Here is a 22,332-nt window from a genome sequence, read left to right on the forward strand (position 1 = left end):
GGTAGAGATGTCTGTGTAGGAAGGGCATCTGACATACCATCAAACCATAGAATCAACAGATAATACAAAAATCATCATTTAGGTATAAACAGTAAAATAAAAGCAGGCAACAATATTCAGTAGGACTATCATTTTTGTAGGCTAATGAACAAATCAAGACTCATACCAGTGTTATTAGACTGTAACTGTACCAGTAGGTTCCTCTTATGATAACATTTTCGGTTGGAGGAGATAAGGGAGCACCCCTTTATCTCCTCCAACCCAAAATGTCAGCACCCACAAGATCTTCAATGTGTGTCACTTAACATGCTCATTCAAAGCCTTTTAACAATGGAGCGTACCATGTTTGCTTTGCTGTTTTACACTTGTTTAAATGTAGTTAGCCCTTGTAATTATTTATAAAAGCTAATATGGAATTTTTCTTTTATTGGAGTCTCATTTTTAGCCAAGATTGGATGTGTTATGAAAGTGATGCAAACATCACCATTCTAGGGAAGCGGCTTGGATGAGCAGCGATACTTCTTCACTCCTACAAGGTTTTGTCCAGTTGACAGATTATATATATATTTTTTCTTTTGCGATGGATCACAGCTGACACAGATGTTCTCGGGGAAGCTGATGCCCCCTCAAGCCCCCTCAAGCCCCCCGTGGGGCCACCCATTATAATAACAACACATTAAAAAAAAAAAAAAAAAAGTTTAAAAAAAGTAGGAAAACTGACAGTAGTTTGCACGTCCCATAGAGAATATTAAGATCTTATTAAACTTTTACGTTTTTATAAATTCATGATCTTTCCCAGTCACTTCCGGTTCCCCTCCCCGCGTGCTTTAGGCCCCTCCCACTCCCTCCTCCCTCGTGCGCTCCCGGTCACGGAGCGCTCTACTTCACTGTCGAGTCTCAGTCAACTTCTCAACAGAGGCAGAAATAGCAGTTATCAACATAACTGCAACATCCAGTCTGCTGTGTCCACTACTGTGTCTGCCATCAAGTCACTGAGGGTGAGTTTCCCTTCATTTCTTTCTCCTGTGTTTAATTTACTATAGTCTATAAATAGTACAGTGAACATGGAGTAAATATTAATCTTCTGTGTTAACTAACGGGTATGCTAGCAACTACAAACTCAGCTGCTCAAACTGCTGTCTACTTGTACTTAAACACACAGAGCTCAGAGGCAGTTGTTGATACTGTTAACACATAATAAAGGCTGGTTATGTCCTGAAAGTCTTCTTAGAGCTTCAAGAGATGTTTTTATTATATTATATCCTGCATTATTCTTTTTATTTGTCATTAAAATATCAGGGAAGGACTGTCAGATCATTTTTAAAGTTTAGTTTTGATTCATATGGTCAAAATATGAAACACAAAATAGGGTGAAGTCTTACACCTTCTCAAAACCAATCCAAAGTTAAGTGAGTACATTTATTTGCCAGTATTATGTATGTCTTGTGTGATTTACAAGATAACTGAGCTGGGAGTAGATCTATGCTTGTTGGTCATTGTGACAGTAGCTCAGTTGGAGTGTTTGTCCATTGATCTGAAAGTTGGAGGTTCGAATCCCGCTCTTGCCCTAAAAACATCATTGGTAGATCGGTTAGATTCACTGACCTACAGGTTGGCGGTGCGATTACAGCTCCCACAGATGATTACTGTCATTGTGTCCTTGGGCAAGACACTTGACCCACCTCGCCCGTAGTGTCTGTGTATGCTGGTGTATAGGTGAGTGGTTCCTTGAGGTAAAGCGCTGTGTCTTAAAGGTGGAAAAGCGCTATATAAAAATGTGACCATTTACCATCACAAGACAATTTGTTCAATTGTGTGTGTCCGTGTTCACCTTTCCTTCCTCATAGCCTTAACGTTAACACCTCAAAGCCTTTTAAAACAGAACCTTTCCCAGTTCTGTAAAACTGTTCCCATTTATTATCTTTGTGAATATGGCTGCTTCCTCTCTATATGACTCAGTCTTTTCAGTGAAATTCTTCTATTTTCTGCTTAATATGGCCACAGCACTGTGCGTCACTGTGTTCTGTGATATTTTGTCTGTTTGTAGATTAAACCAGAGCTTTCACAATGAGGTGACTTACTGTGAAGTGTTGTGTCGAACGTCATGGGGACATCTGAGAACACAAGGAGGCGTCTGGGGAGGTGGCAAGTCATGGAGTTAGTGATGGTGATGGTGGTGCTGGTGGGCTCAGGTCTGTGCCAGGTGGTCCCCTCTCAGAGCCCCTGTCCTGAAGGAGCTACCCCCCACAGTCTGGAGCAGCCAGTGTATGAAGAGTCTGTGAGACCAGTGGGAGACTTCATGGCTTCTTTTGTCCAGTCTTTTCTCAACACAGTGCAGCCCAAACCATTTCCTAAAGGTTAGTATCACTTTATGAACATTGAAATAAAACTTAAGCTGCTCAAAGTGCTTCACACAAAAGTACAAAAAATACAGATAATACGACACGTAGGCAAAGAACAATAAAACAATAAAACACCAATATATCTCATCTAGTTAGAATGAAATGCCAGGGAGAAGACTCACCATTTTTTTTTGAGTCAAAGTCATATAATAATCAACTCAGAACATCTTCATGTTTTTTCTTCCTTAAGCCTTCCAATGTAACTGTTTTAGGAAAGGGTCCAGCACCTGCTTGTCTCCATGGAGATGTTATTACTTGGAATGTTACACAATACATCTATACTATCTATTTTAAGATTATTCTAGTGAAGATGTTTTTATTGCCTTGAAAAACAAGCATTATTATTGTGAGAGGCTCGGCTGCTGTCTCCACAGACCTGACCTGTAACTTGGCCTAGTGGCATGATTCACTTGTCTCAGTGGAGATAGATAGGGTGTAATGCCCTACTCTAGATTAGAACATTCAAAACAAAGTGGATAACATATCCATCGCGGTTCTTTCACCCCAAAAGTTATATACTGCGCCTACACATTTTCAAGGTCCGTGTGCTACTTGCAAACCTGTTAACAATATGTAAACATTTTAGGCATCAAAGAGCAAATTTACATTTTTATATAATTAATTTGAATGGTTGGTAATGACTGGTGGCTAGTCTTCACATTCAAACTAGTCTTCACATTCAAACTAAGCTAATGTTGCTGCAGCCTACTGTCTTTCATATCAAGGCAAGGCAACTTTATTTGTATAACACAATTTGAACATAAAGTAATTCAAAGTGCTTTAGAGAATAAGAAATACGTTAAAATCACAGTACAACAAAACAAACCATAGATAATCTTCATAAAATTTATATTAAAAAAGAAAAGTGCAGAATAAAAATCTTTCAGTCATACACACAGCTAAACAGAACTGTTTTGAGCCTGGATTTAAACATTGTCAAAGTAGAGGCCTGTCTCACATCTTCAGGAAGGAAGATAAAAATGTGTTGTTTTAGTCATAGTTCTTTATTGGTATATGTTTCCTCTGTTTCTGCAGCTACCTCTAAACCACTAAAATATTCTGGCATTAACGTAATTCTCCCGGAAAAGACTTTTAATATGGTGCTCAAGGTTACCTATTTGTTTGACATTTGTCCAGAGCAAATACAACCTAGTGAGTGATGTGTACGTCATTGAGACTTCAGTGTCTTAACCTGGTAAATATTTAACATTTTACATCTCAGGCCTGTTTCCCGATAATCAGTTTTCATAGTGTCTCCTTTGTGTTGCAGTTACTTCATAAATCCAAAATATAAAGGCTTGAAAACTTTTATCTAATTGTCATAGTAAAGTGGTTATTTTGCCAAAATGACTGACTAAAAGTGATTGCATGAGAGATAGAAAGACCAGAGCACTCACGTTACTATCAGCGCAATCTAACAGTACAATACCAGCATAGGAAAACTATATAGACAATGCACTTATCATTTCAAATAGGCAAGGCAAGGCAAGTTTGTTTGTATAGCACAATTTGTACAGAAAGTAATTCAAAGTGCTTTACAGATTAAAAAGATATTAAAATCACAATACAACAAATCAAAACATAAATAAACACAAATAATCCTCATAAAATTAACATTAAATGAGAAGAGTGCAGAATAAAAACCTTTCAGTCATATGCACAGCTAAACAGAATCATTTTGAGCCTGGATTTAAACATTGTCAAAGTAGAGGCCTGTCTCAACATGGTCAGGAAAACATAAAAAGCTTCTACTTAAGTAAAAAAATGATATTCGCTTCACTTATGCTAATTGCAAAATGGCAACTGGAAATAAAATAAATAAACTGTCATTATGGCCACAAAACAACAGTTAAACAAGCATATCACAGAACAATATAATGTGACCTTGTAATGCGATATAAGGGACTGTGGGCCATTACCACAGGTACGTAAATTAACCAAATATTTGCATGACTTTTTATGACCTAATGACGGAGGCTTATGTAGAAACACCTGACCAGCACTTCTGTCTCCATAGCCTCCACCTGTTTTGTCAACAATATCCAGTCATAGAGTTTCAGGTCTAGGCTGAGAACAGGCTTTGTATTGTGGCCATTTCTGAGCAAAAATAACCCGTACTTCCCAAAACCTGCCCTGTCTTCACGTTCCATGTGTGGTTTTGTATTTCACGTTTTACAATGGGGAAAATGGATGTGCTTGTGGGGAGCATTGTCCACATGGTTAGGCTTTGTGTGTGGTTATAATGCTCAGATTTACGGCTTTAACTTATGTTGTATCAAATGTTTATCTTTGGTATTTTCATTTCAGATCTAGTTCTTGAAATCGTACAAGATCCCGGCAATACATTGAGTAATCAGGAATTTGTCAAAGAAGTAAGTAATTCAATTTGCTCATTTATAGGAAAAGGTGTTATTTTTCCTACAGCCAGAAATATGAGATTGTTTCATGTTTTAAACCCCCCTTTTATGAGTTTCATTTACTTTGCCTGTGAAGTGTGACAGTGAAGTGAAACTAGAATTACTGCTATTACGGCAGTTATAAAAGTCAGAATATATCTTCATTGTGGTGCTTATTATTTAAGGTGATGCAGGAATGTTTTGTCTTCAGAGATTTGTAAGATTAGTGTTAGAAGCAGAACAAAATAGTGATGGAGTTAGGGTTAGAGTTGATGACCTTTATGTATGAGGCGCATAGCTAATAACATTAACAGAGTGGTCATAATATTATGGCTGGTTTATCAGTGCTACCTACCTTGTATGAAAATTGAAAGTCACAGTGTGAACCGTATATAACAGGAGTGTTTGAATGGACTACTTTGTTTACCTTATAATGTAACAGTTAGGCTTTTTATTGAATGTCTCCCACTCTTCAGCCTATTTCATGCTGCTGTCTGCTATGTGTAAACTAAACTAAACAATACGTAATAAGTAATCTAGATCTATTTATTTCCCCATGTGTTGTAGGTGCTGGTGTATGGAACAGGGTTCCTGGTGTGCGTAGCCATTGGGGTCTTGTACATCGTGCTTATGCCCATAGTTGGTTTGTTCTTGGCCTGCTGTCGCTGCTGTGGTAACTGTGGAGGCAAGATGCAGCAGAAACAGACCTCCTCCATTCACTGTCGCCGAAGAGCGCTGTACTCGGCCACATTCGTCACCACTGTCATCATACTGTGCGTGTTTGGGAGTCAGCGTCATGATAACAGCTTAAATTTGTGGCTCCCAGTTTGTGCAGTGTTTTGATTTGTGTTTGCAGAGCTGGGAATATTTGTATGTTTAGAAGCAACGAATCACTCAAAAGAAGCGTGGACAGCAGCACGGTGGAGATAAACGTAGCTCTCAGTAACATCAATACGTTTCTCACTGCTGTGCCTCAGGTGAGTTTGAGACAATTGAAAGCATTGTGTCAGATTAGATTAGCTTTTGTTAAAGGTGAACTATGTAACTTTTCTGGAGGAGGGGTCTGCCATCTGCTTGTCTTCATGGTGACGTTAGTGCTTTGCCTGGAAAGTTCCACAGTATGGCAACAGCAAGAGATAGATATAAGGCAGTGCCCCCCAGCAAACTGACCAGAGCTGAAGAAGCGGCTTGGATGAACAGTGAAACGTCTTCACTCCTACAACTTTTTTCCAGTTGACAGATTTGAATTTTTCTTTTATTACGCAACATGTGACGACAGCAGAGTTACAGGTCAAATCCTGGAAAGGCAACCCCCTTAGAGTAAACACATTTTTTCTTCATTTTGGTTTTAGAGCTATAAAAGTGGTAATTTATCATTTCAAGATTTATGCAATACTGTGGAACATTCCAGGAAAAGCAATGAAATCACCATGAGACATAACATAGTGTTAAATCCAAGATGTACCAATCCCACTATAAAAAGAGCAGGAAAAGAATAGCAGTAAAACCACAGCCATGTATTTTGTTACGGTGAATAATACTTAAATGTCTAGGCTTATTATTACAGAGCACTTGCATAAACTTACCGTGAAGAATATTTTGTAGAAATATCACTAGATGAACTGTGTTTTTTGCACATCTTCTTGTGAATAGTTTTTAAAGATACAGAAGGCTAGTTGCTATGTTTTCATGAAGGTCAGGAACACTTGACTTATCCTTGAAACACATTTGCAACAAAACAGAGTCAATTTTATAATCAGTGTACTCAGGATTACCGGATACAAAGCAACCTCTCTGCCTCTCTGCTTCAGTGTTTGGCGTAAACAGCCCTGTAGTTGTGAGTCATCCTGCTGATTAAATACAATCTTAGCAGAGTCAACAAACTTATCTCAAGACGTGAAGCGGGAACGTGTTAATGGGAAAATAGTTGAGTTATAAATACTCATTTTCCATAAAACATTCAAGGTTTTGTTCATGTCTTTTGTGCTGTTTTTTTTCAGCAAGTCCAGTTTGTTGTAAATGAGAGCTACGTCACTATAGAGGAAGTCACCAAAAACCTTGATGGTGAGAACAGTTATAAATTGTTTTGTTTGCTCAGGTTTGTAAATTAACCACATTTTACCTGCTCATTCGTCAGCGATCGGGCCGCAGTTGGGAAGTGAAATTCAGAAACAATTTGAATCAACGTTCACTCCAGCTCTTCAGTCTCTGATTATTCTGGACCAAGGTAATGCACAGACAGGCTCAGTCCTGCAAAAGTCAGCATGTATAATCATGAGAACACCTAGATTTAAGTAGCTGTGTCATAGGCCTGTCAGTGCAGATGCTTTCCCCACCTCTACATCACAGCATTCCTTAGATTATTGTCATTGTGAATTTACTAGGGATTATTTTAAAAGTGCACTATGTAGGTGCATTTATTCCTCTTGGTGATAGATGAGTTTATATATTATGTGATATATATAAACATTCCAGACAAAGCAAAAACATCTCCATGGAGACCTGACAATAGAAACGTTACATAGTGCTCCTTTAATTTACTCCATGATGTGTATTTTCTCTTAGCTAATTAAGGTAGGTTATGTTTTGGCTGGTGTTACTTTGTTTGCTCAGATAAATAAGTCTTTTCTTGTGACTTATTCTGTTGGTGTGATCTGCCTTTTTCCTGCCTTCATTTCCATAGTTACACGCCCTATTTAGGTTTCAGCTGTATCTTGTGACCACATGTGCCTATAAAGAATTTGAACTGACATTACACAGAGCGCAATAACATAAAAACAATAGTTAAAAATATGACCCTATGTAAAACTGCTAGGTGCCATTATACAGATGTGTAAAGTTGGCTTTGTTTGTAAGTTTCTGAACTGCAGTTTCTTCTTCTAGATCTGTTAATGTGAATATCAGTTGTTTGGCTTCGTGTAACATTTGAATGTAAAAATTTGTGTTTTGTTTGCATAAAACAGAGGTTGTAAACACCAGTGCTCTTCTGAAGAAGCTCAATACATCTCTCAACAATTTGGAGTCCAACGCGAGCACGATCCAGATCGAGATCACTAATGTTAAAAACGAAATAAACGAGACCTTATCCAAACCAGATTGTACTAACTGTGAGAATATGAAGCCTGAACTCAACAAACTCACAGTGGACACCTCCATTGATGTAAGTTAGCTAACTCTAACCCTAAGGTTAAGTAAGTAAACATATAAGCTGGTAAAAAATGAGTGCATGCTGTAAACCAACTCTTGTAGAAAACAACTTAGCAGTATCTTTAAGCTCAGCTCAAGTAGGCTACCAGTTCATTTACACTTTTGTTCACTTTTTAGTCTAGTTATTTACTTTCTAAAAACAATATTAGTCCATAGCTGATAGAATATACTTAGGGAAGTTAAGATGATTAAAATGGAAAAAGATTCAAGTTAAAATTCAGCTAGTAAAACTGGACAGGCACTTGTGTGAACGAGGCCCTGACAATAGAGCAACGTTTTGGCGCCCTCTTGTGGTACATTATTGTGTGACATTTGTGATTGTTTCTTCTCAGACCTCCAGTCTCGATGAGCTACAGACAGCATTGAATGAAATGATAAAAGCTGACCTTAATTCAAAAATCAAAGAGGTAAAAAAAAAGTTGGAGTTGGAAAAATAATACAATTTTGAATACTCAATGAAGAGCATGTTCGTCTGTGTTTCAGGTTGAAATGCAGTTCAAAAACATTCCAGAGAGCGTGACCAACGACACAAGGGAGGTTGTTAAAAGTCAGTCACAAATCTTGACCTTTTAAAAGTTGTAAATATATTTAAAATGAAATATGTCAGATTTATTATTATTTGTGTCGTTGCAGGCAGCAAGGCAGAGCTGGCGAAAATCAAAAGCCAGATTTCCAACATCTCTACAGACCTCCCATTGTCCAGTCTCAATGATGTTTTAACTCAGCTGGAAAACTTTCAGGCAAACATTAGCACATACTCACCCGAAGTCGAGCGAGTGGAGTACATCAGGTAAAACAGATGCTGCTCAGCCATTACAGTATGACATCACACATACAACAGAAGTTCAAAGTGTTGTCCCCTAAACACCTCATAAACAACCTCATAAACCTTGTACCTATATTACCTGTTATCTCTGTGTTCACCAATTTTTCCTTTTGAATATATTTTAGAGACATATCTACAAAACAAAACCGGTATCTGTGCTTTTTACTTACAGGTTTTTTTTCTACAATTTTTTACTAGATTCAGAGATAAAAGATTAGCACTATTCTCTATACAGATTCTCAAACTCAGAAGAAAATACATCGGCCTTGTTAAGTTTTGAATTAGTATTGTAATAATTCTATTTTGCCTCGGTATGTGCGCTTTGAAAACTTCCACCACTGTGTCAAACTAACAAATATCTCTGGGCTTTCTTATTTTCCTGCTTCTACACATTCGCCTGCTTGATAAAATGTTCACCTGTCAGTTTTCATAATATGATCCCAAACAAGCTGTTCTGTCGTCCAATTTGAATGCTAAAATCCTCTTCTCTTTTTTCAGGTGGTGCGTGTGTATCACCCTGTGCTGTGTGATTCTTCTGGTGGTGGTGTGTAATGTCTTTGGTCTGGCTCTGGGTCCTCTGGGTCTAAAGTCCAAAGTGGAGCCAACAAAGCGCTCGTGTACATCTGACTGTGGAGGGACCTTCTTCATGATGTAAGAGTTTTAAATGTATTTATTTGTTTATACAGGGAGAGCTCAATGAGAACACTCAGACTCTCCTTTTCGTGGGCACCCTGTTTGAACCATAGACTGTATAAAGAAGTGGACTAAAGGAGTACGACGTCATCCATAGCGTCCTGCTCCAGCCAAATGAAGCTTATCGAGGCTAGCCGTTATAGAGGCGAATTTGGAGCCGAGTTCCAGGTCAATACGAGCAGGTCAATACGAGCAGGTCAATACAAACATTTTAAGACCAGAAAGACAAGGCCCACTGCAGCAGTTACAGAGGAAGGAGCGACTTTTGTCAGTGGAGCCAGAAGTCCGTCCATTAGCACTTCCTATTTGGAATGCAGCAGCTAGTGCGTTAGCTATGTCCATTTATATATACAGTTTATGGTTCAAACACAGAAAAATACAAACAAAACAAAGTCCATTTAAAACATTAAAAACAGGTGCAGATGTGACTATAAATGTTTATCACCTGATTATTAAAGTGCATTAGTGTCACCAAAGTATCCAGTTTTGTATTCCATTTTTGGGAAACAAAACACGGCAAAACTTTTTTGCCATTTCGGTTCTTGTGCGTCCAGTTTTTAGATGTACACAATCATGAGATCTTATATTATAATTTCCCTTATTAAAGTTCAAATAAGTGAGATAAGTGTATCAAGTAGTCCCTTATAAATACATTCTATACAGTGTTTTTTTGTTCTAACAGATGGGGATGGCCAACCTACTTTTTCATAGAGTGTACTGTGATGGGTTTTCAATTCTTCACCTGTTATGAAACAAAGCGCTGAGTGAAAAAAGTGTATCTAAAGGTTTCAATGTAGAGGCTGAAGTCTGCATGTAGATTATATCTCCATACTCTAGTACAGAAAGAAAGGTTATTCCCTCATACAGTTATAATAATACTATAATACATGTTTATGATGCTATTTTTTATAATACTTACTCTGGTCTTCTCTGCAGGGGCGCTGGTTTTAGCTTCCTTATTTCCTGGCTGTTCATGATTTTGGTGCTGATCCTCTTCCTGATTGGTGCGAATGCCTATACATTGTTGTGTAAACCATGGAGAAATGGAGAATTGCTACAGGTATCAATCAAGTATTTCATTATATGTACAAAATATATTTGACTTATTATTAATCAATACATCATGATTTCTGTTCCCAGCTCCTTGACACTCCAGGTGTAATTCCTGGATTTAACCTGAGTGAAACCTTTGGGGCCAACATAACCATTTCTAGTATTTACCGGTATGTCATTGTAATAAATATACTGATTCATTTAACCATTTTGTATTTAACCATATTATTTTTTCTTATTATAATTACAGAGATTGTGAAGAAGATAAGCCTGCATGGTCTGTCTTTCAATTCAATCAACACATAAATCTTGATGACCTGCTCAATGTATCCAAAGTAAGCATTTGAGAGTAACGTGTATTCTTTTACAATATGACATATGTGTAATTCCTCAGTCATCAAGGTATGATCCATAAAAAATGTCTTCATTCTTCCAACTTTTTGTCCAGGTGACAGAATTGAATTTTTCATTTACTATTTACAATATGACGCCTTTTTTATTTGTAGTACACGGATGAAATTAAGAAGGACTTTGAGGACACCAACATCGACCTGTCCCCTATCAATTTCCTCACTCCAGAAGTGAAAGACCAACTAAAGAGTTTTGCCTCAAAATCAGGCAACATTGATTTTTCAACAACAGTTCAGGAGGTACAGGGCACAGGCAAAATGATGCAAAATAATTATTGTGGTAAATCTACTTTGTATTCACATCTTTTGCTTTTTGCAGATAAATAACTTCACCAAGGTGAACTTGAACACCACAGCAGACAAACTTGACCAATTGGCACAAATAGTGAGTAAACATCTGTAACCTATACCATATGAGTTAAAATAAACACGGTTTCAGATTAGCACAACTTGTTAAATTGTATATTATTGAGCTATAAATTAATTTACTACCGGTAAATGTGTTAACTACCAAATGTCATGAAACTTAAATTAATCATTTTTTTCCCTAAATTTTCTTTATTTAAGCAAACTGGTCAAATCAAAATGGAACTTAAAAATGAAGCCCAGAAACTAAGAAAAATCCAGGCTGATATCGAGACTGTCATATTTCCCCAACTGGTGAACTTTCCAACCCGACTAACCCATAACACTTCAAATTTGTATTTATGCATCTGTCCATTATTGTCTGAATTTTAAAGCTTAATTTCTGCTTTTAGACAACAGTAAGCTCAACCATCGATGAGCTGAAAACAACACTGACAAAAAGCAATGTGGGTACTTTAAACTTGAGTTGTTATAGTAATACTTACAGTAGTACTTTATCTCTCTGTGAGGTTAAACGTTGGCATCTGTTGCAGGCCACGGTGGGGGAGGTGCTGAGGAGCGTGGGAGTAGCACAAGACTTCTTCAACAAAAATGCAACTCAGATCGTGAAGACCGTGAGTACAGGCGCGGCAGGTCACATGAGCGGGACATGAGGGAGAGAGGCTGTGCATGTGGCTCTCTAATAACTACACTCATTTAGCCTACAGGGCCAGCACAGGAGACTAACATCACAGCTTTGTTCAAATACTTTGAGCTTTTTAACAATACACAGCGTTTTACAGTAGGCTGAGGTGTATTAAAGTTACTACTTCAAGTTATGAAATAGTCCAAGTGCACAGATATACTGAGCCTGATCCTACATGGTAAAAGAAAAATTGAATTCTGTCAACTGGACAAATTTGCTTGAGTGTAGACGTTTGGATCATACCAGGACAACTGAGGGATTACACAGACAGTTATTATTCAACATGAGTAGGGATAAAAAGTAAAAAGTAAAAAGTACTAGTGCTACCATTACTATTTTATTTCTACCATTGTGTATTGTCTTACTAGTGCAACTGAAGTGTACTAAAATTATGTTTGTGTACATTCAACAATTGTCCAATGTTTGTAGGAAAAAAAAGTAAAAGGTACTAGTGCCACTGCTATTACCACCACCACACTGCTATAACTACTGCTACTGTTACTACTAGTGCTACTACTACTACTACTAATAATAATAATCACTACTTTCATCTAATAATACTGTAGCTAATTTATCGCTTTTAAGTTTTGCTGGGTTTCAGATGACATCACTACACCTCTATAGTCCAAAGATATTTAATAAAGATGGACAGCAGCCAAAGTGAATATTGTTAAAATGCAGTTTTTTGTTCAAATGTGGTGATTTATGTGAGTTAGTCACTAATAGAAATGACCAGGTTCAACATTTGTTAATTTACCTTATGGATATATTATAGGAAAGTAGAATGTAATAAATAGGTTCTTGCCCCCATTTGTGAGTCTGACATAATCCCATCCTAGAATTTGAAAATCACCAATTGAACACATGTTTGTTCTCATTACTCCTTGTCCTACTACAAACACGCTTATTTTGAGGTCACGTCAGTGGATTAAGCATTCATGGAATTAGCCGCCTGTTCCAGTCGCTCATGAATTCTCAATAGGATGTAGTTCAAAAATGCTCAGAACTGACTCTCTGCCATGTGACTCTGTTGTTCCAGGAAAGTGGGCAGTTTTTGGACTGTCAGTTGGGATACTTCACTGCCTTTGCTGACTGGGCCCGAAATATGGTATTATTTACAGTTTTCAATAAAATACTGCTTTGTCCAGTGTATTAGCCATATTCACAATTAGACTTATGTTTTCAGATCACACAGGAGCTGGGTCGCTGTGGGCCGGTCGCAGGAGCTGTGGACTCTGCTAACATAATTATATGCTCCAATATGGTGGAGTCTCTGGTGAGAAATGATGAAACACTTAAACTTCTTGTTTCCAGTGAAATGTTATTGTGTTGCCTGGAATGTTCCACAGTCACTGACCTTGGAGACAAGCGAGTGACACCACAAGGCCAAGTTACTGGTCAAATCTGACACTGAATGCACTTTTTAAGGGTCTTATTGAAGTATAAAACCACTCTTGAATGAATGTAAGATATATGTTTACTTACTGTGGAGCATTCCTGGCAAAGCAACATCTTCATGGAAACAAGGAGGTGGCAGATCCAGCACCAGAAAGGTCCCTCACATGTGAAAAAAGCAAGTGTAAACCACCTATCATCTTTGTTTTGGTGTTTTTAGAATGCGTTCTGGTTCAGCCTGGGGTGGTGCATGATCTTTCTCATCCCAAGTATCATCTTTTCCATCAAACTGGCCAAATACTACAGGAGAATGAAGTACAATGATGTGTTTGAGTGAGTATATGCACTTTAAAGATAACTGCTTTTTCGCTAGCAAGGACCACATCACAACAATAATGCAATGAAGATATTTATTAATGGATGATATGAGATGAAGGAAATGGCTGGGTAAGATTCAAGATGGGGCTCTGTCTCAGGTGGTCAGACCCGCTGATACAGGACAACCCTCTGTAGATGTTTTAAGGCTGAAAGAGAAACGAGAGAAGGGCTGGGAGGTTGAAAATATCTGAGACAAACTGTGTTAAAGGGATAGGCTGGTACAAATAGGCTTCTGGGTGATTAGGGGTGTGGTTAAGGTGAGCTGTGGAGGAGAAAGTTGAGGTTGAGACATGGCCCTGCTCCTGAATCTCAGTCAATTATATTAACTCCATGGTCCCATATGAACTCAGATATGTATTTTTGTTTTGCATGCTGTTAACTGAGTATGTCCTGTCCTCGCAGTACCCACATAAACATGATCAACATCCCCAGACCCACAATGCGAATCAGTTGAAGTGGCAGCTCCAAATTTGTCGCTCAGAGCTCAACAGGACAACATAATGCTTAAATGTGGGATGTCACGTTTTTATTCATTTCATTTGGATTTCAAAGAAGCTATATCAGATGTAACTTCTGTAAGTGTCATCCACAACGTTTTATATTTTTTTAATATCTGTATTTTTGGTTCTTAATTTCAATTCAGTTTGGTACTATACACTGTCTGTGACCCCTGATTGTATTTAGAAAATTATTTCAAACTTGCCAAACTAGGAGATCACTTACACGTTGTTTTTTTTTATGTATTTGGTTGTATGTTTTATATAGACTGTGTTTATTGATAAAACATCTCAAACTGTTTGCACTGTTACAAATGAGCACACTATGCAATAATTTATAGACTGTTTGTAATGATTAACGTTTTTTGTCTCATGTTTTGTCTGAGCAACCATTTTGTTTTTGTACGGGTTTGTAATAATAGTTAAGATTTGATTTTATATCGTATTAAATTATTTATGTTTTATTCTTTTAGCACTTGATTTGTTCTGTTTTCTCTGTGTATAATGTATTCGAGTATGGTGTTACTGTTAGTGATAAGCTAATGCGCCGTCCCTTTGCACATTTACTGCCTTTAACTGTAACAGGATTGGAATCTGAAATAGCCTCTCTTGAATCAGCATTCGATGTACTGGTACATATTTTTATTCTTGGGTAGAAATCTCAAAATTGCACAAGACTCTGACTCTGTATTGTGGAGATATTTTGACATTAAGATTAAAAAGTAGGTCCCTGATTGTAAAATGCTCTCTTGGTTTCCGTTTTATAGCAGCCAGCATGGAGATTTCACACGGTAATGCAAGACTGGCTCATTTCCCGTTGCGAACAGCTCTATGTCTTTGCTCCACTACAGTCAGTGGTAACTTGGACTATTTGATTTTTCCACATAAATGTTTCATAATGTAATTTGCCTTTTGTTGAGGCGCTGTGGTTATAAATAGATTATGCTAACAGACTGAGCAAACCAATAGTGAGGCAGAACTTGGCAGAAAACAAGATGCTGAAAAACAAGCAGAGACACCAGCGTGTATTATTGTTGTTTAATTGCAGCATTCACCATTACAACACATACAGGATTTGATGACGCACTTGGGGGGGATCTTTGTAATGAAAAGCAATCCAGTTTGCAACAGTTTTACAGCCCTCTAATGGGGAACCATGACTTGTTTGGCCATAATGTAAAATATGTAAAATTTGCAACACCATCCAGCCCTTAGAATTTACATTACAAGAACAAAGAGAATGGATGAAAAAGAATAGACGTAACCAGTAAATAGTCGTATCTCGTTTTCTAAAAGCTGGTCACTGCTGTCATGAACTAATGCACAACCCTGCTAACCCCATTAATGAAAAAAGGCACTGATAGGCAATTCTGCAGCAATAACTGTTCAGATTGTCGTATCACTTTCAGCAAATCAGTAGTTTATTTTAAACCAACACTACATCCAAAAGTCTTTCATAAATTAATACTTTAAAATGTATTCCGATTGATTCAACAGCTTCAGCAAAAGCAGCAACTAAAATAACAGACAAAATTTTCACAACATGAACATAAAACCCTATGATGGTGCAGAAAATACTGATAGTTTGAGTGTTACCATCTAAAAGCCATGGAAGCACACTGCCAAAGAGTTATATCCTAATTCAGGACCTGATGTAGGACCTGTTCTGTCACTATGCCCTTCGCCCTCTACAGCCGTAACACAATTAGCTCTGAAATTTAATTTGAAACCAAACTGTGAGTCACTTTTCCAGGGCATTGGTCTGGAATGTCCCGCTGCACTGTGAAGGGACAGGGTCTGGAGACAGACAGGGCAAAGGAGGCACACAAGAAAAGCTATTCAAGGTAGATTAAGTTAAGATACATTAGCTGCTTAGTTACTGCTTGAGCGTTTGTGAGATATTAACTTCAAAATAGTGAACTAGCAACAACAATGCAGCAGAATATAGATTTTCTTCATAGTATTGCATCATTATCTTGTTACTATGTCTACTGTATCCAGACACTAAACAATGGCTATAACAGGTGACAGACAACAGCAATCAGGCACTGACTAATTTAAACTTTCTACATTCAACACTTTAAAAATCAGTACCTCTTACTGGGAAAGTGGCTTGTTTTGGTAGTTATTGAGGCACTAACATAATACATTAAGTATTTGTAATACTCATTAATTCACAAGTGTGTTATGTACAAGCATCATGCAAACTTTAAGGCTTAAATAACAAGGCAAAGTCATATTTTAAATAGGCATTATTTACACTGGTAAGATCAGTAGTTATACTGCATTATTAGTAGTCATACTGCACTGGATAATTTCCAAATTAAATAAAACAATTACACAGCATTAGAAAGTCTCTCATATTGTGCTTCTGCCGACAGTAGACGGTTTAACAGACACTGGTGAGGCTAATTAAGTTAGATTGGCTGGTAAAGTCATGATCCGACCATTGTGGACACTGGATTGTCGGACTCTGTACTCTCACTTGTGCCCGTCCTGGGCCGCTCCACGGGCTGCCGGGGGGGTGTAGGAGGGGGGTATGATGGTGACTGTAGGATGTCCACATAGCCCTGATTACTTTTTGTCTCTCTCTCCAGAACTTTTCGGAGTAGAGGTTTGAGCAGGCCGATGGTCAGCTGACTGCTCTGAGAGTTTGCGAATGGGGCCGGGGAAGAGGTGGCTGCAGTGGACAAGGGGAAAGACAAGGATGAATTTGATTTTGGAGAAGGCAGATTTTTTAGAACCATGTTGAGTATGTTTGTCACAGTGATGTCTTCAGGGCAAAGCGACCACAGTAGCTCCAGATAAGGGTCCAGTTCTCTGTGTTGTGCCACTTCACACAGTAATGTACTGAAGATTTCCTTGTTTAGAAGTGGACTTTGTTTGCAGAATTTCTTGGCTACTTGGGTGACCCTATCCCACTGTTGTCTGCCCATTAGAATCCTCAGAGCTTGAAGGATGGCATTGGGTCGTCCACTAACCAGCAACAACTCTACTTCCAAGTCCTGGCTCTGCTCTTGATCTGAGCTTAGGCTTGAGACCACAGACAAGGCGCGTTTGTACAATGGCACATTTTTGTCACTGCTTTCAGCTCCTCTCCCGCTAGGAAACCCCCACGATGAAGAAACTAGGCTCAGAGCTAGCCCGGCTGACCCCTGCTGCTGCTGGGACAACTCTAGGAATGAAGGCAGCCAGCTAGGTTCAAACAGGTACACCGAGTGGCACAGCAGTTCGAACACGGGCATGACAGCAGGCACACTTGGCACTTTCAGTTTCGAATTAGTGATATGATTAGCATTCAGGCTATGCTTGTACTCCCCATTGGTGCAATGATTGCTAACAGGGGAGGTAGGAGCAGGACTTAACACAGTTTTCCAGATTTCATGAAGAGAACTGCTGGACAAACCCTCCCCATTGTAGTGAAACTGAAGCGTGGCCTGAACTGCCCTCCAAGCTTGACAAGGGAACAGTTTAAAAATAGTGTTAAGGTAAAGCAGTGAATCTTTATCGATCTCCGCAGACGACAGAAGTCTGGACACCTCTGTCTCCACCAGATTCTCACACAGTGCTTCCACCTCTTTGACACTGCCCTTCACCAGGCGACCTTTGATCTCCTCCAGAGCAACCAAAGCTTTCAACTCCGACTCGAGAGAACTCATCAATTTATCCTGTCCTGCTACAGCCTCATCGCCATTTAGGATGCCATTTTGCTCCTCCCTGTGCCTCCATCCTGTCCTGAGATAGGTCCTGAGGATAGTGGCTAATGAGATAGGAGCCTGGAACCTTCCTCCTTTTTTCAGTGCGTCCACCGTGAGTCTAGTGCTGCTTAGACTTCTCTGTTGATAATATTTACACGCCTCTTCGAAGACAGCTTCAATCAGGAGCGCTCCAGGCTGAATGCTCTCCACTTTACTTGATCCGGAAGATTTTAACTTTGAATTTACATCCTTTGTTTCTGTTACTACATAGATCCCCTCCTCTGAGACAAACTGCGGCATGCTTTTCTCATTCGGATTTCTAAATAGCAACCCTGCATTTTTTATTTTTATCGTCCCACGTTCTGTACCACAGTTTACGTCTATAAGATGAAGTGATTGGTCTGTCAGTAAAGCTAGAGTTTCCTGGTACATGCAGAGGCTGGTGTGGGGACCAAATGTATGCAAGTTATAGTCCAGTTTATAAACTTGACGGAGTATACCTTCTTTTTGCAGAAAACACGCCCACCCTGAGCTGAGCAGAAGTGCCAAACCTCCACAACCTGTAGATGAGTATGAACAGATCTCAGGGGAGTCCAGTACTGATAAGAAACCTAAACAGTCTGCAAGCAATCTTTTAAAGTCAGATTCTTTGGTTGATAAGGTGTCTTCTTTGATTGGGGTACTTTTACAAGTGGTGCTTAACCTGAAAGTGTCCCGGCGAGGAGACCAACCGAGGATGACCTTGTTGATGATGACCAATGGTTTGGTTTTTAAGTCTGGCAGAAGATAAACATAATCCCCTGAACTAATGACAGTGAATTTAGGATTATTGTGCAGTGCAATCTTGACCCCTCTCAAAACAACCCCGCCCTCCTCCACCTCAAAGTCCCTCCTACAAACACAGTACCTCAGTTTATTCCTTGAAGAGCTCAGGACAGGAGAGCTCTCAGAGGGGGGCCTTTCCTCGCACCAAATAATCGAGTTAGCGCATGCACACACTGATACCACTTTAGCTCGAGGGCTGTTGCACAAATCTGACGTTTGGAGCAAATGCCAGCCTGGTTTGGACTCCCGAAATCTCCAAAACTCCGCTTTTCCATTGTCATAAATCACTGCGAGAACTGCGGAGTCTGTGGAGTTTTGCGTCAAGTACAATAGATCCAAAATAGGAACAGTCCGGGTTAAGCATAAATCCTGCTTCTTCTGGGATAAGGCAAGATGGGGTCTTTGGTATTTGTCAAAAGTCACAAGCCCCGCGGTGGGTGTGCGTAGGATAACGTGAATGTGGCGTCCTTCTGGACTGACTCGTACATCTGACAGGTCGCTGCTCCTCTGTGTCAAAACTTCAGCCAGATTAGCTCCACCGTTGTAGTCCAGGAAATCTGATGTTTGCTCCAACACAAACCGTGCCATCGCCTCTCTGTTACACCAAGTAGTTTAAGTTATTTGTGTCTGTGTGGTCAAGAAATCTGAGCTGGGACTGCGGCGGCGAGGCAGGGCTAGCACAGCGGTTGCAGCATCTCCCCGTTATGGATCCCTCATCCCGCTACTGTCCGTTAGAAGAAATGCGTCAAATAACACGTCCCGACAGAGGTAAGTCCATTTTACCCGACGAAAACGAAAGCTAACTCTGACTTTTACGTTGTTCTTTGGTAATTTTATGAGTCGGGATACTGAAAATCTCTCTTGACATTCCTATGCTATGCTAACACTCCCCCTGACATCACGGGATTGTTAATTTCCGGATATCAGGGCTCATTTGCATAAAAGGCGGGGCTTAATAACAAAGATCGTAAACGTCAGAGATAGTGACAGATCACCACTCTGTACCTGCATTTTTTCATAAATTTAGTACAGGGCAAACAACAGCAGAGTGACACATCTTCATTTAATCCACCCAGTTTAACCACACGTTAAAAAGTGGATGTAAAAGCAAAAGTATGAGGTATTTTTAGAACAACTGTCATTTACATGTATATACAGTCTGTGATTATGCACCAGACTAACCTGAGCTTGCTTTTGTCTGAATGCTTTTTGAGTTTTACATAAGAGAACATTTCCCTCTTATTTCATGCTTAAGATATTTTGTTATAATTATATATTGTAGTGTTTTAGTGTAAGGAAACAGGGCTAATTTCTTACAGTTGTTTATTTTCTGAACACAAAGGCTGATCTAAACCATGCCAAAACAACACCAAAACATAGCAACCAAGTGTCACAAGTGTCACATGCAAAGGCAGTCACATTAACCGCTCATAAACAGTCACAAGAGCAGAAAAAGGTGTCAACTCTGAACTAAACATAAAATATCAGATCATTACACTATGTTGCCAGATCTGAGCACACTACACAGCACAAATATAATTATGCTTTAGGTTCCTTGGCTTCACTAAATCCATATTTGAGCTTGAAAACAAGTCACTCAAGTCCCTTCATAGTTTGTTGAGACAGACACAGATTAAGACAGTAGCCCAGCCTTATGTGATGCCAATAATGAAGTTAGTAGGCTACTGAATGGGCTTGTGATTCTAATAAACATAATCCAATCAGAGTTAAAGTTCAACGGTTTGCCAAAATCACAGCTTCACATATTATTTATCAGTTATTAGTACAGTTTTGTACATTTTAAACTGAAATAAAGGGAATGAATGAAGGTGTCGGTCTATGATCTTCTGCTGAGCTGGTCTAAATGCTCATATGCAGTACTTAAATGAAGTATTTCTACCTCTATAATCAATAACCTCTAACCTATTATTGCATTGTGATAAGGTCCTGAAAATTGTCCTTATCATCTTTAAGTTCTTATCACCTAAAGATAATAATTATGTCTCAGTCAGTGTGTAAAATACATCCATCTGAATGACTAACCTAAGCAGACTATGTTTCAATATGTGGCTCTCAGTGAAGTAAGTTTGGACACCTCTGAATGACTTTAAAAATGTCCTTAAGGGGGCAGTATTGTCCTTTTAATTCACTGCATTCATTGCCTGTTAAAAATATGAGGATGTATTTTACAGAGCAATTCCCCTGTAAATATGCCCACTTTAATATTTGGAATAAATCTTAATCGTATAGTGAAATGATTCAATAAATAGATTAAATAAATATCACATGTTTTACAATAGAGCACAAGGCCACAGCCAGTGAAATAATCCCCTGACTAGGTTGAGGTCCATTAATATCTTTAAATTTTATTTTTGGGTTTGGGTCTGGTACAAAATGACATCTTCTTGGATTACAGTCTTGACGTTCCACAGTTAGAATGAATCGATTTAAAACACATTACGCACCCATTCAAGTAAAGTGACTGAGTGTTATCTAAACCACATATGTAAGCTGTTGCCTCAGCCTCCAGTGAAAGTTGCACTGGCAGAAAACAGCCATTATTAAAGTATGTTTAGTCTGCTGTGCCTGTCGACAGGAAGATAAAGTGCTTGTCTCAAACTAAAGTGGGTTGGAGGCAGACTAGATTTTGTTTTTTGAGTTATGGAGGAGAAAACAAATCGAGGTCTTTTGAAATGAGCTGCATGGAGAATAGAAGATTGGTGTCCTGTCAGCTCTGCAGTGCCTTAGGAGATAATTATTTTAGCATATAAGCACACTTTAGCAAAACGTAATTGATCTCGCCATGAACTTTAACTTGGCACTTCAATAAAATGTATTCTGTCCAATTAAGGGCAGTTTGTAAGCTTGTTCTGGGCTGTGAGAAGATAGATAGTTAGTTTGTCAGATAAAGCTGTTGCTGCTGTCTATAGGTTATCAGTCTTGTGTCCCTGGAGTTCAGAACGATGCATTTGGGAACTCTAGCCTCAACGTACTGTACAGTCAAATACACAAGATTTGACCTGGGATAGGTTTTATAGTGATGTGGCGTTTGTGAACAAGTCGACTTTTTTGAATGGAACTGGATCTCATTTTTTAAAAGAACCAAATCTTTTTTCTTTCTAAATTAGTTCAGTTATTTTAAAGTTATTATTATTATTGTAGTGCAACATTTTATTTCGATTCTTCATCCTTCCAATGGGTAAAAATGCTCCTGCTCTCACTTTGAACCATTTTAAACACTTCTTCACTTCTCTCTGTGATTAGTTTCTAGATAAAATGAGTTCTCACATTGGCTTCTGTCATATAAATAAATAGTAAAAGAACCAGTCTTTGAAAGGAAGTGACCTAAAAGATTTTAATCCCATAAAAGAGCTGAAAGTCCCATCACTAAGATTATAGGCATTTTCCATATTGGAGTCATTCACCTGCAACTTCTTAATTAATAAAATCTGAATGTTTTGTAAGATTTTTGGTTAAAATGAAACAATTCTCATGGAGTTT

General features: G+C 38.7%; 2 protein-coding genes across 2 annotated transcripts; one reads left to right on the forward strand and one right to left on the reverse strand.

The window, feature by feature from the left end:
* Positions 1 to 855: 855 nt before the first annotated feature.
* prom2 (prominin 2) lies at positions 856 to 15,050 on the forward strand. The gene is made up of 24 exons (XM_033979217.2): positions 856 to 998; positions 2,048 to 2,357; positions 4,710 to 4,774; positions 5,366 to 5,571; positions 5,655 to 5,775; positions 6,799 to 6,862; positions 6,936 to 7,025; positions 7,762 to 7,958; positions 8,338 to 8,412; positions 8,489 to 8,552; positions 8,639 to 8,795; positions 9,330 to 9,482; positions 10,461 to 10,584; positions 10,665 to 10,747; positions 10,828 to 10,912; positions 11,084 to 11,227; positions 11,307 to 11,372; positions 11,555 to 11,647; positions 11,746 to 11,799; positions 11,887 to 11,967; positions 13,078 to 13,146; positions 13,225 to 13,314; positions 13,654 to 13,766; positions 14,214 to 15,050. Exons 2-24 carry the CDS (start codon positions 2,105 to 2,107, stop codon positions 14,263 to 14,265), a joined length of 2,499 nt encoding a protein of 832 aa, XP_033835108.1. The 5' UTR covers positions 856 to 998; positions 2,048 to 2,104; the 3' UTR covers positions 14,266 to 15,050.
* Positions 15,051 to 15,353: 303 nt separating this feature from the next.
* LOC117382156 (BLOC-2 complex member HPS6) lies at positions 15,354 to 19,750 on the reverse strand. Its single transcript, XM_033979215.2, has one exon. It carries the CDS (start codon positions 19,417 to 19,419, stop codon positions 16,744 to 16,746), a length of 2,676 nt encoding a protein of 891 aa, XP_033835106.1. The 5' UTR covers positions 19,420 to 19,750; the 3' UTR covers positions 15,354 to 16,743.
* Between the last annotated feature and the right edge of the window lie 2,582 nt (positions 19,751 to 22,332).

Source organism: Periophthalmus magnuspinnatus, chromosome 15, assembly GCF_009829125.3.
Source record: "Periophthalmus magnuspinnatus isolate fPerMag1 chromosome 15, fPerMag1.2.pri, whole genome shotgun sequence".
Lineage (NCBI taxonomy): Eukaryota > Metazoa > Chordata > Actinopteri > Gobiiformes > Gobiidae > Periophthalmus > Periophthalmus magnuspinnatus.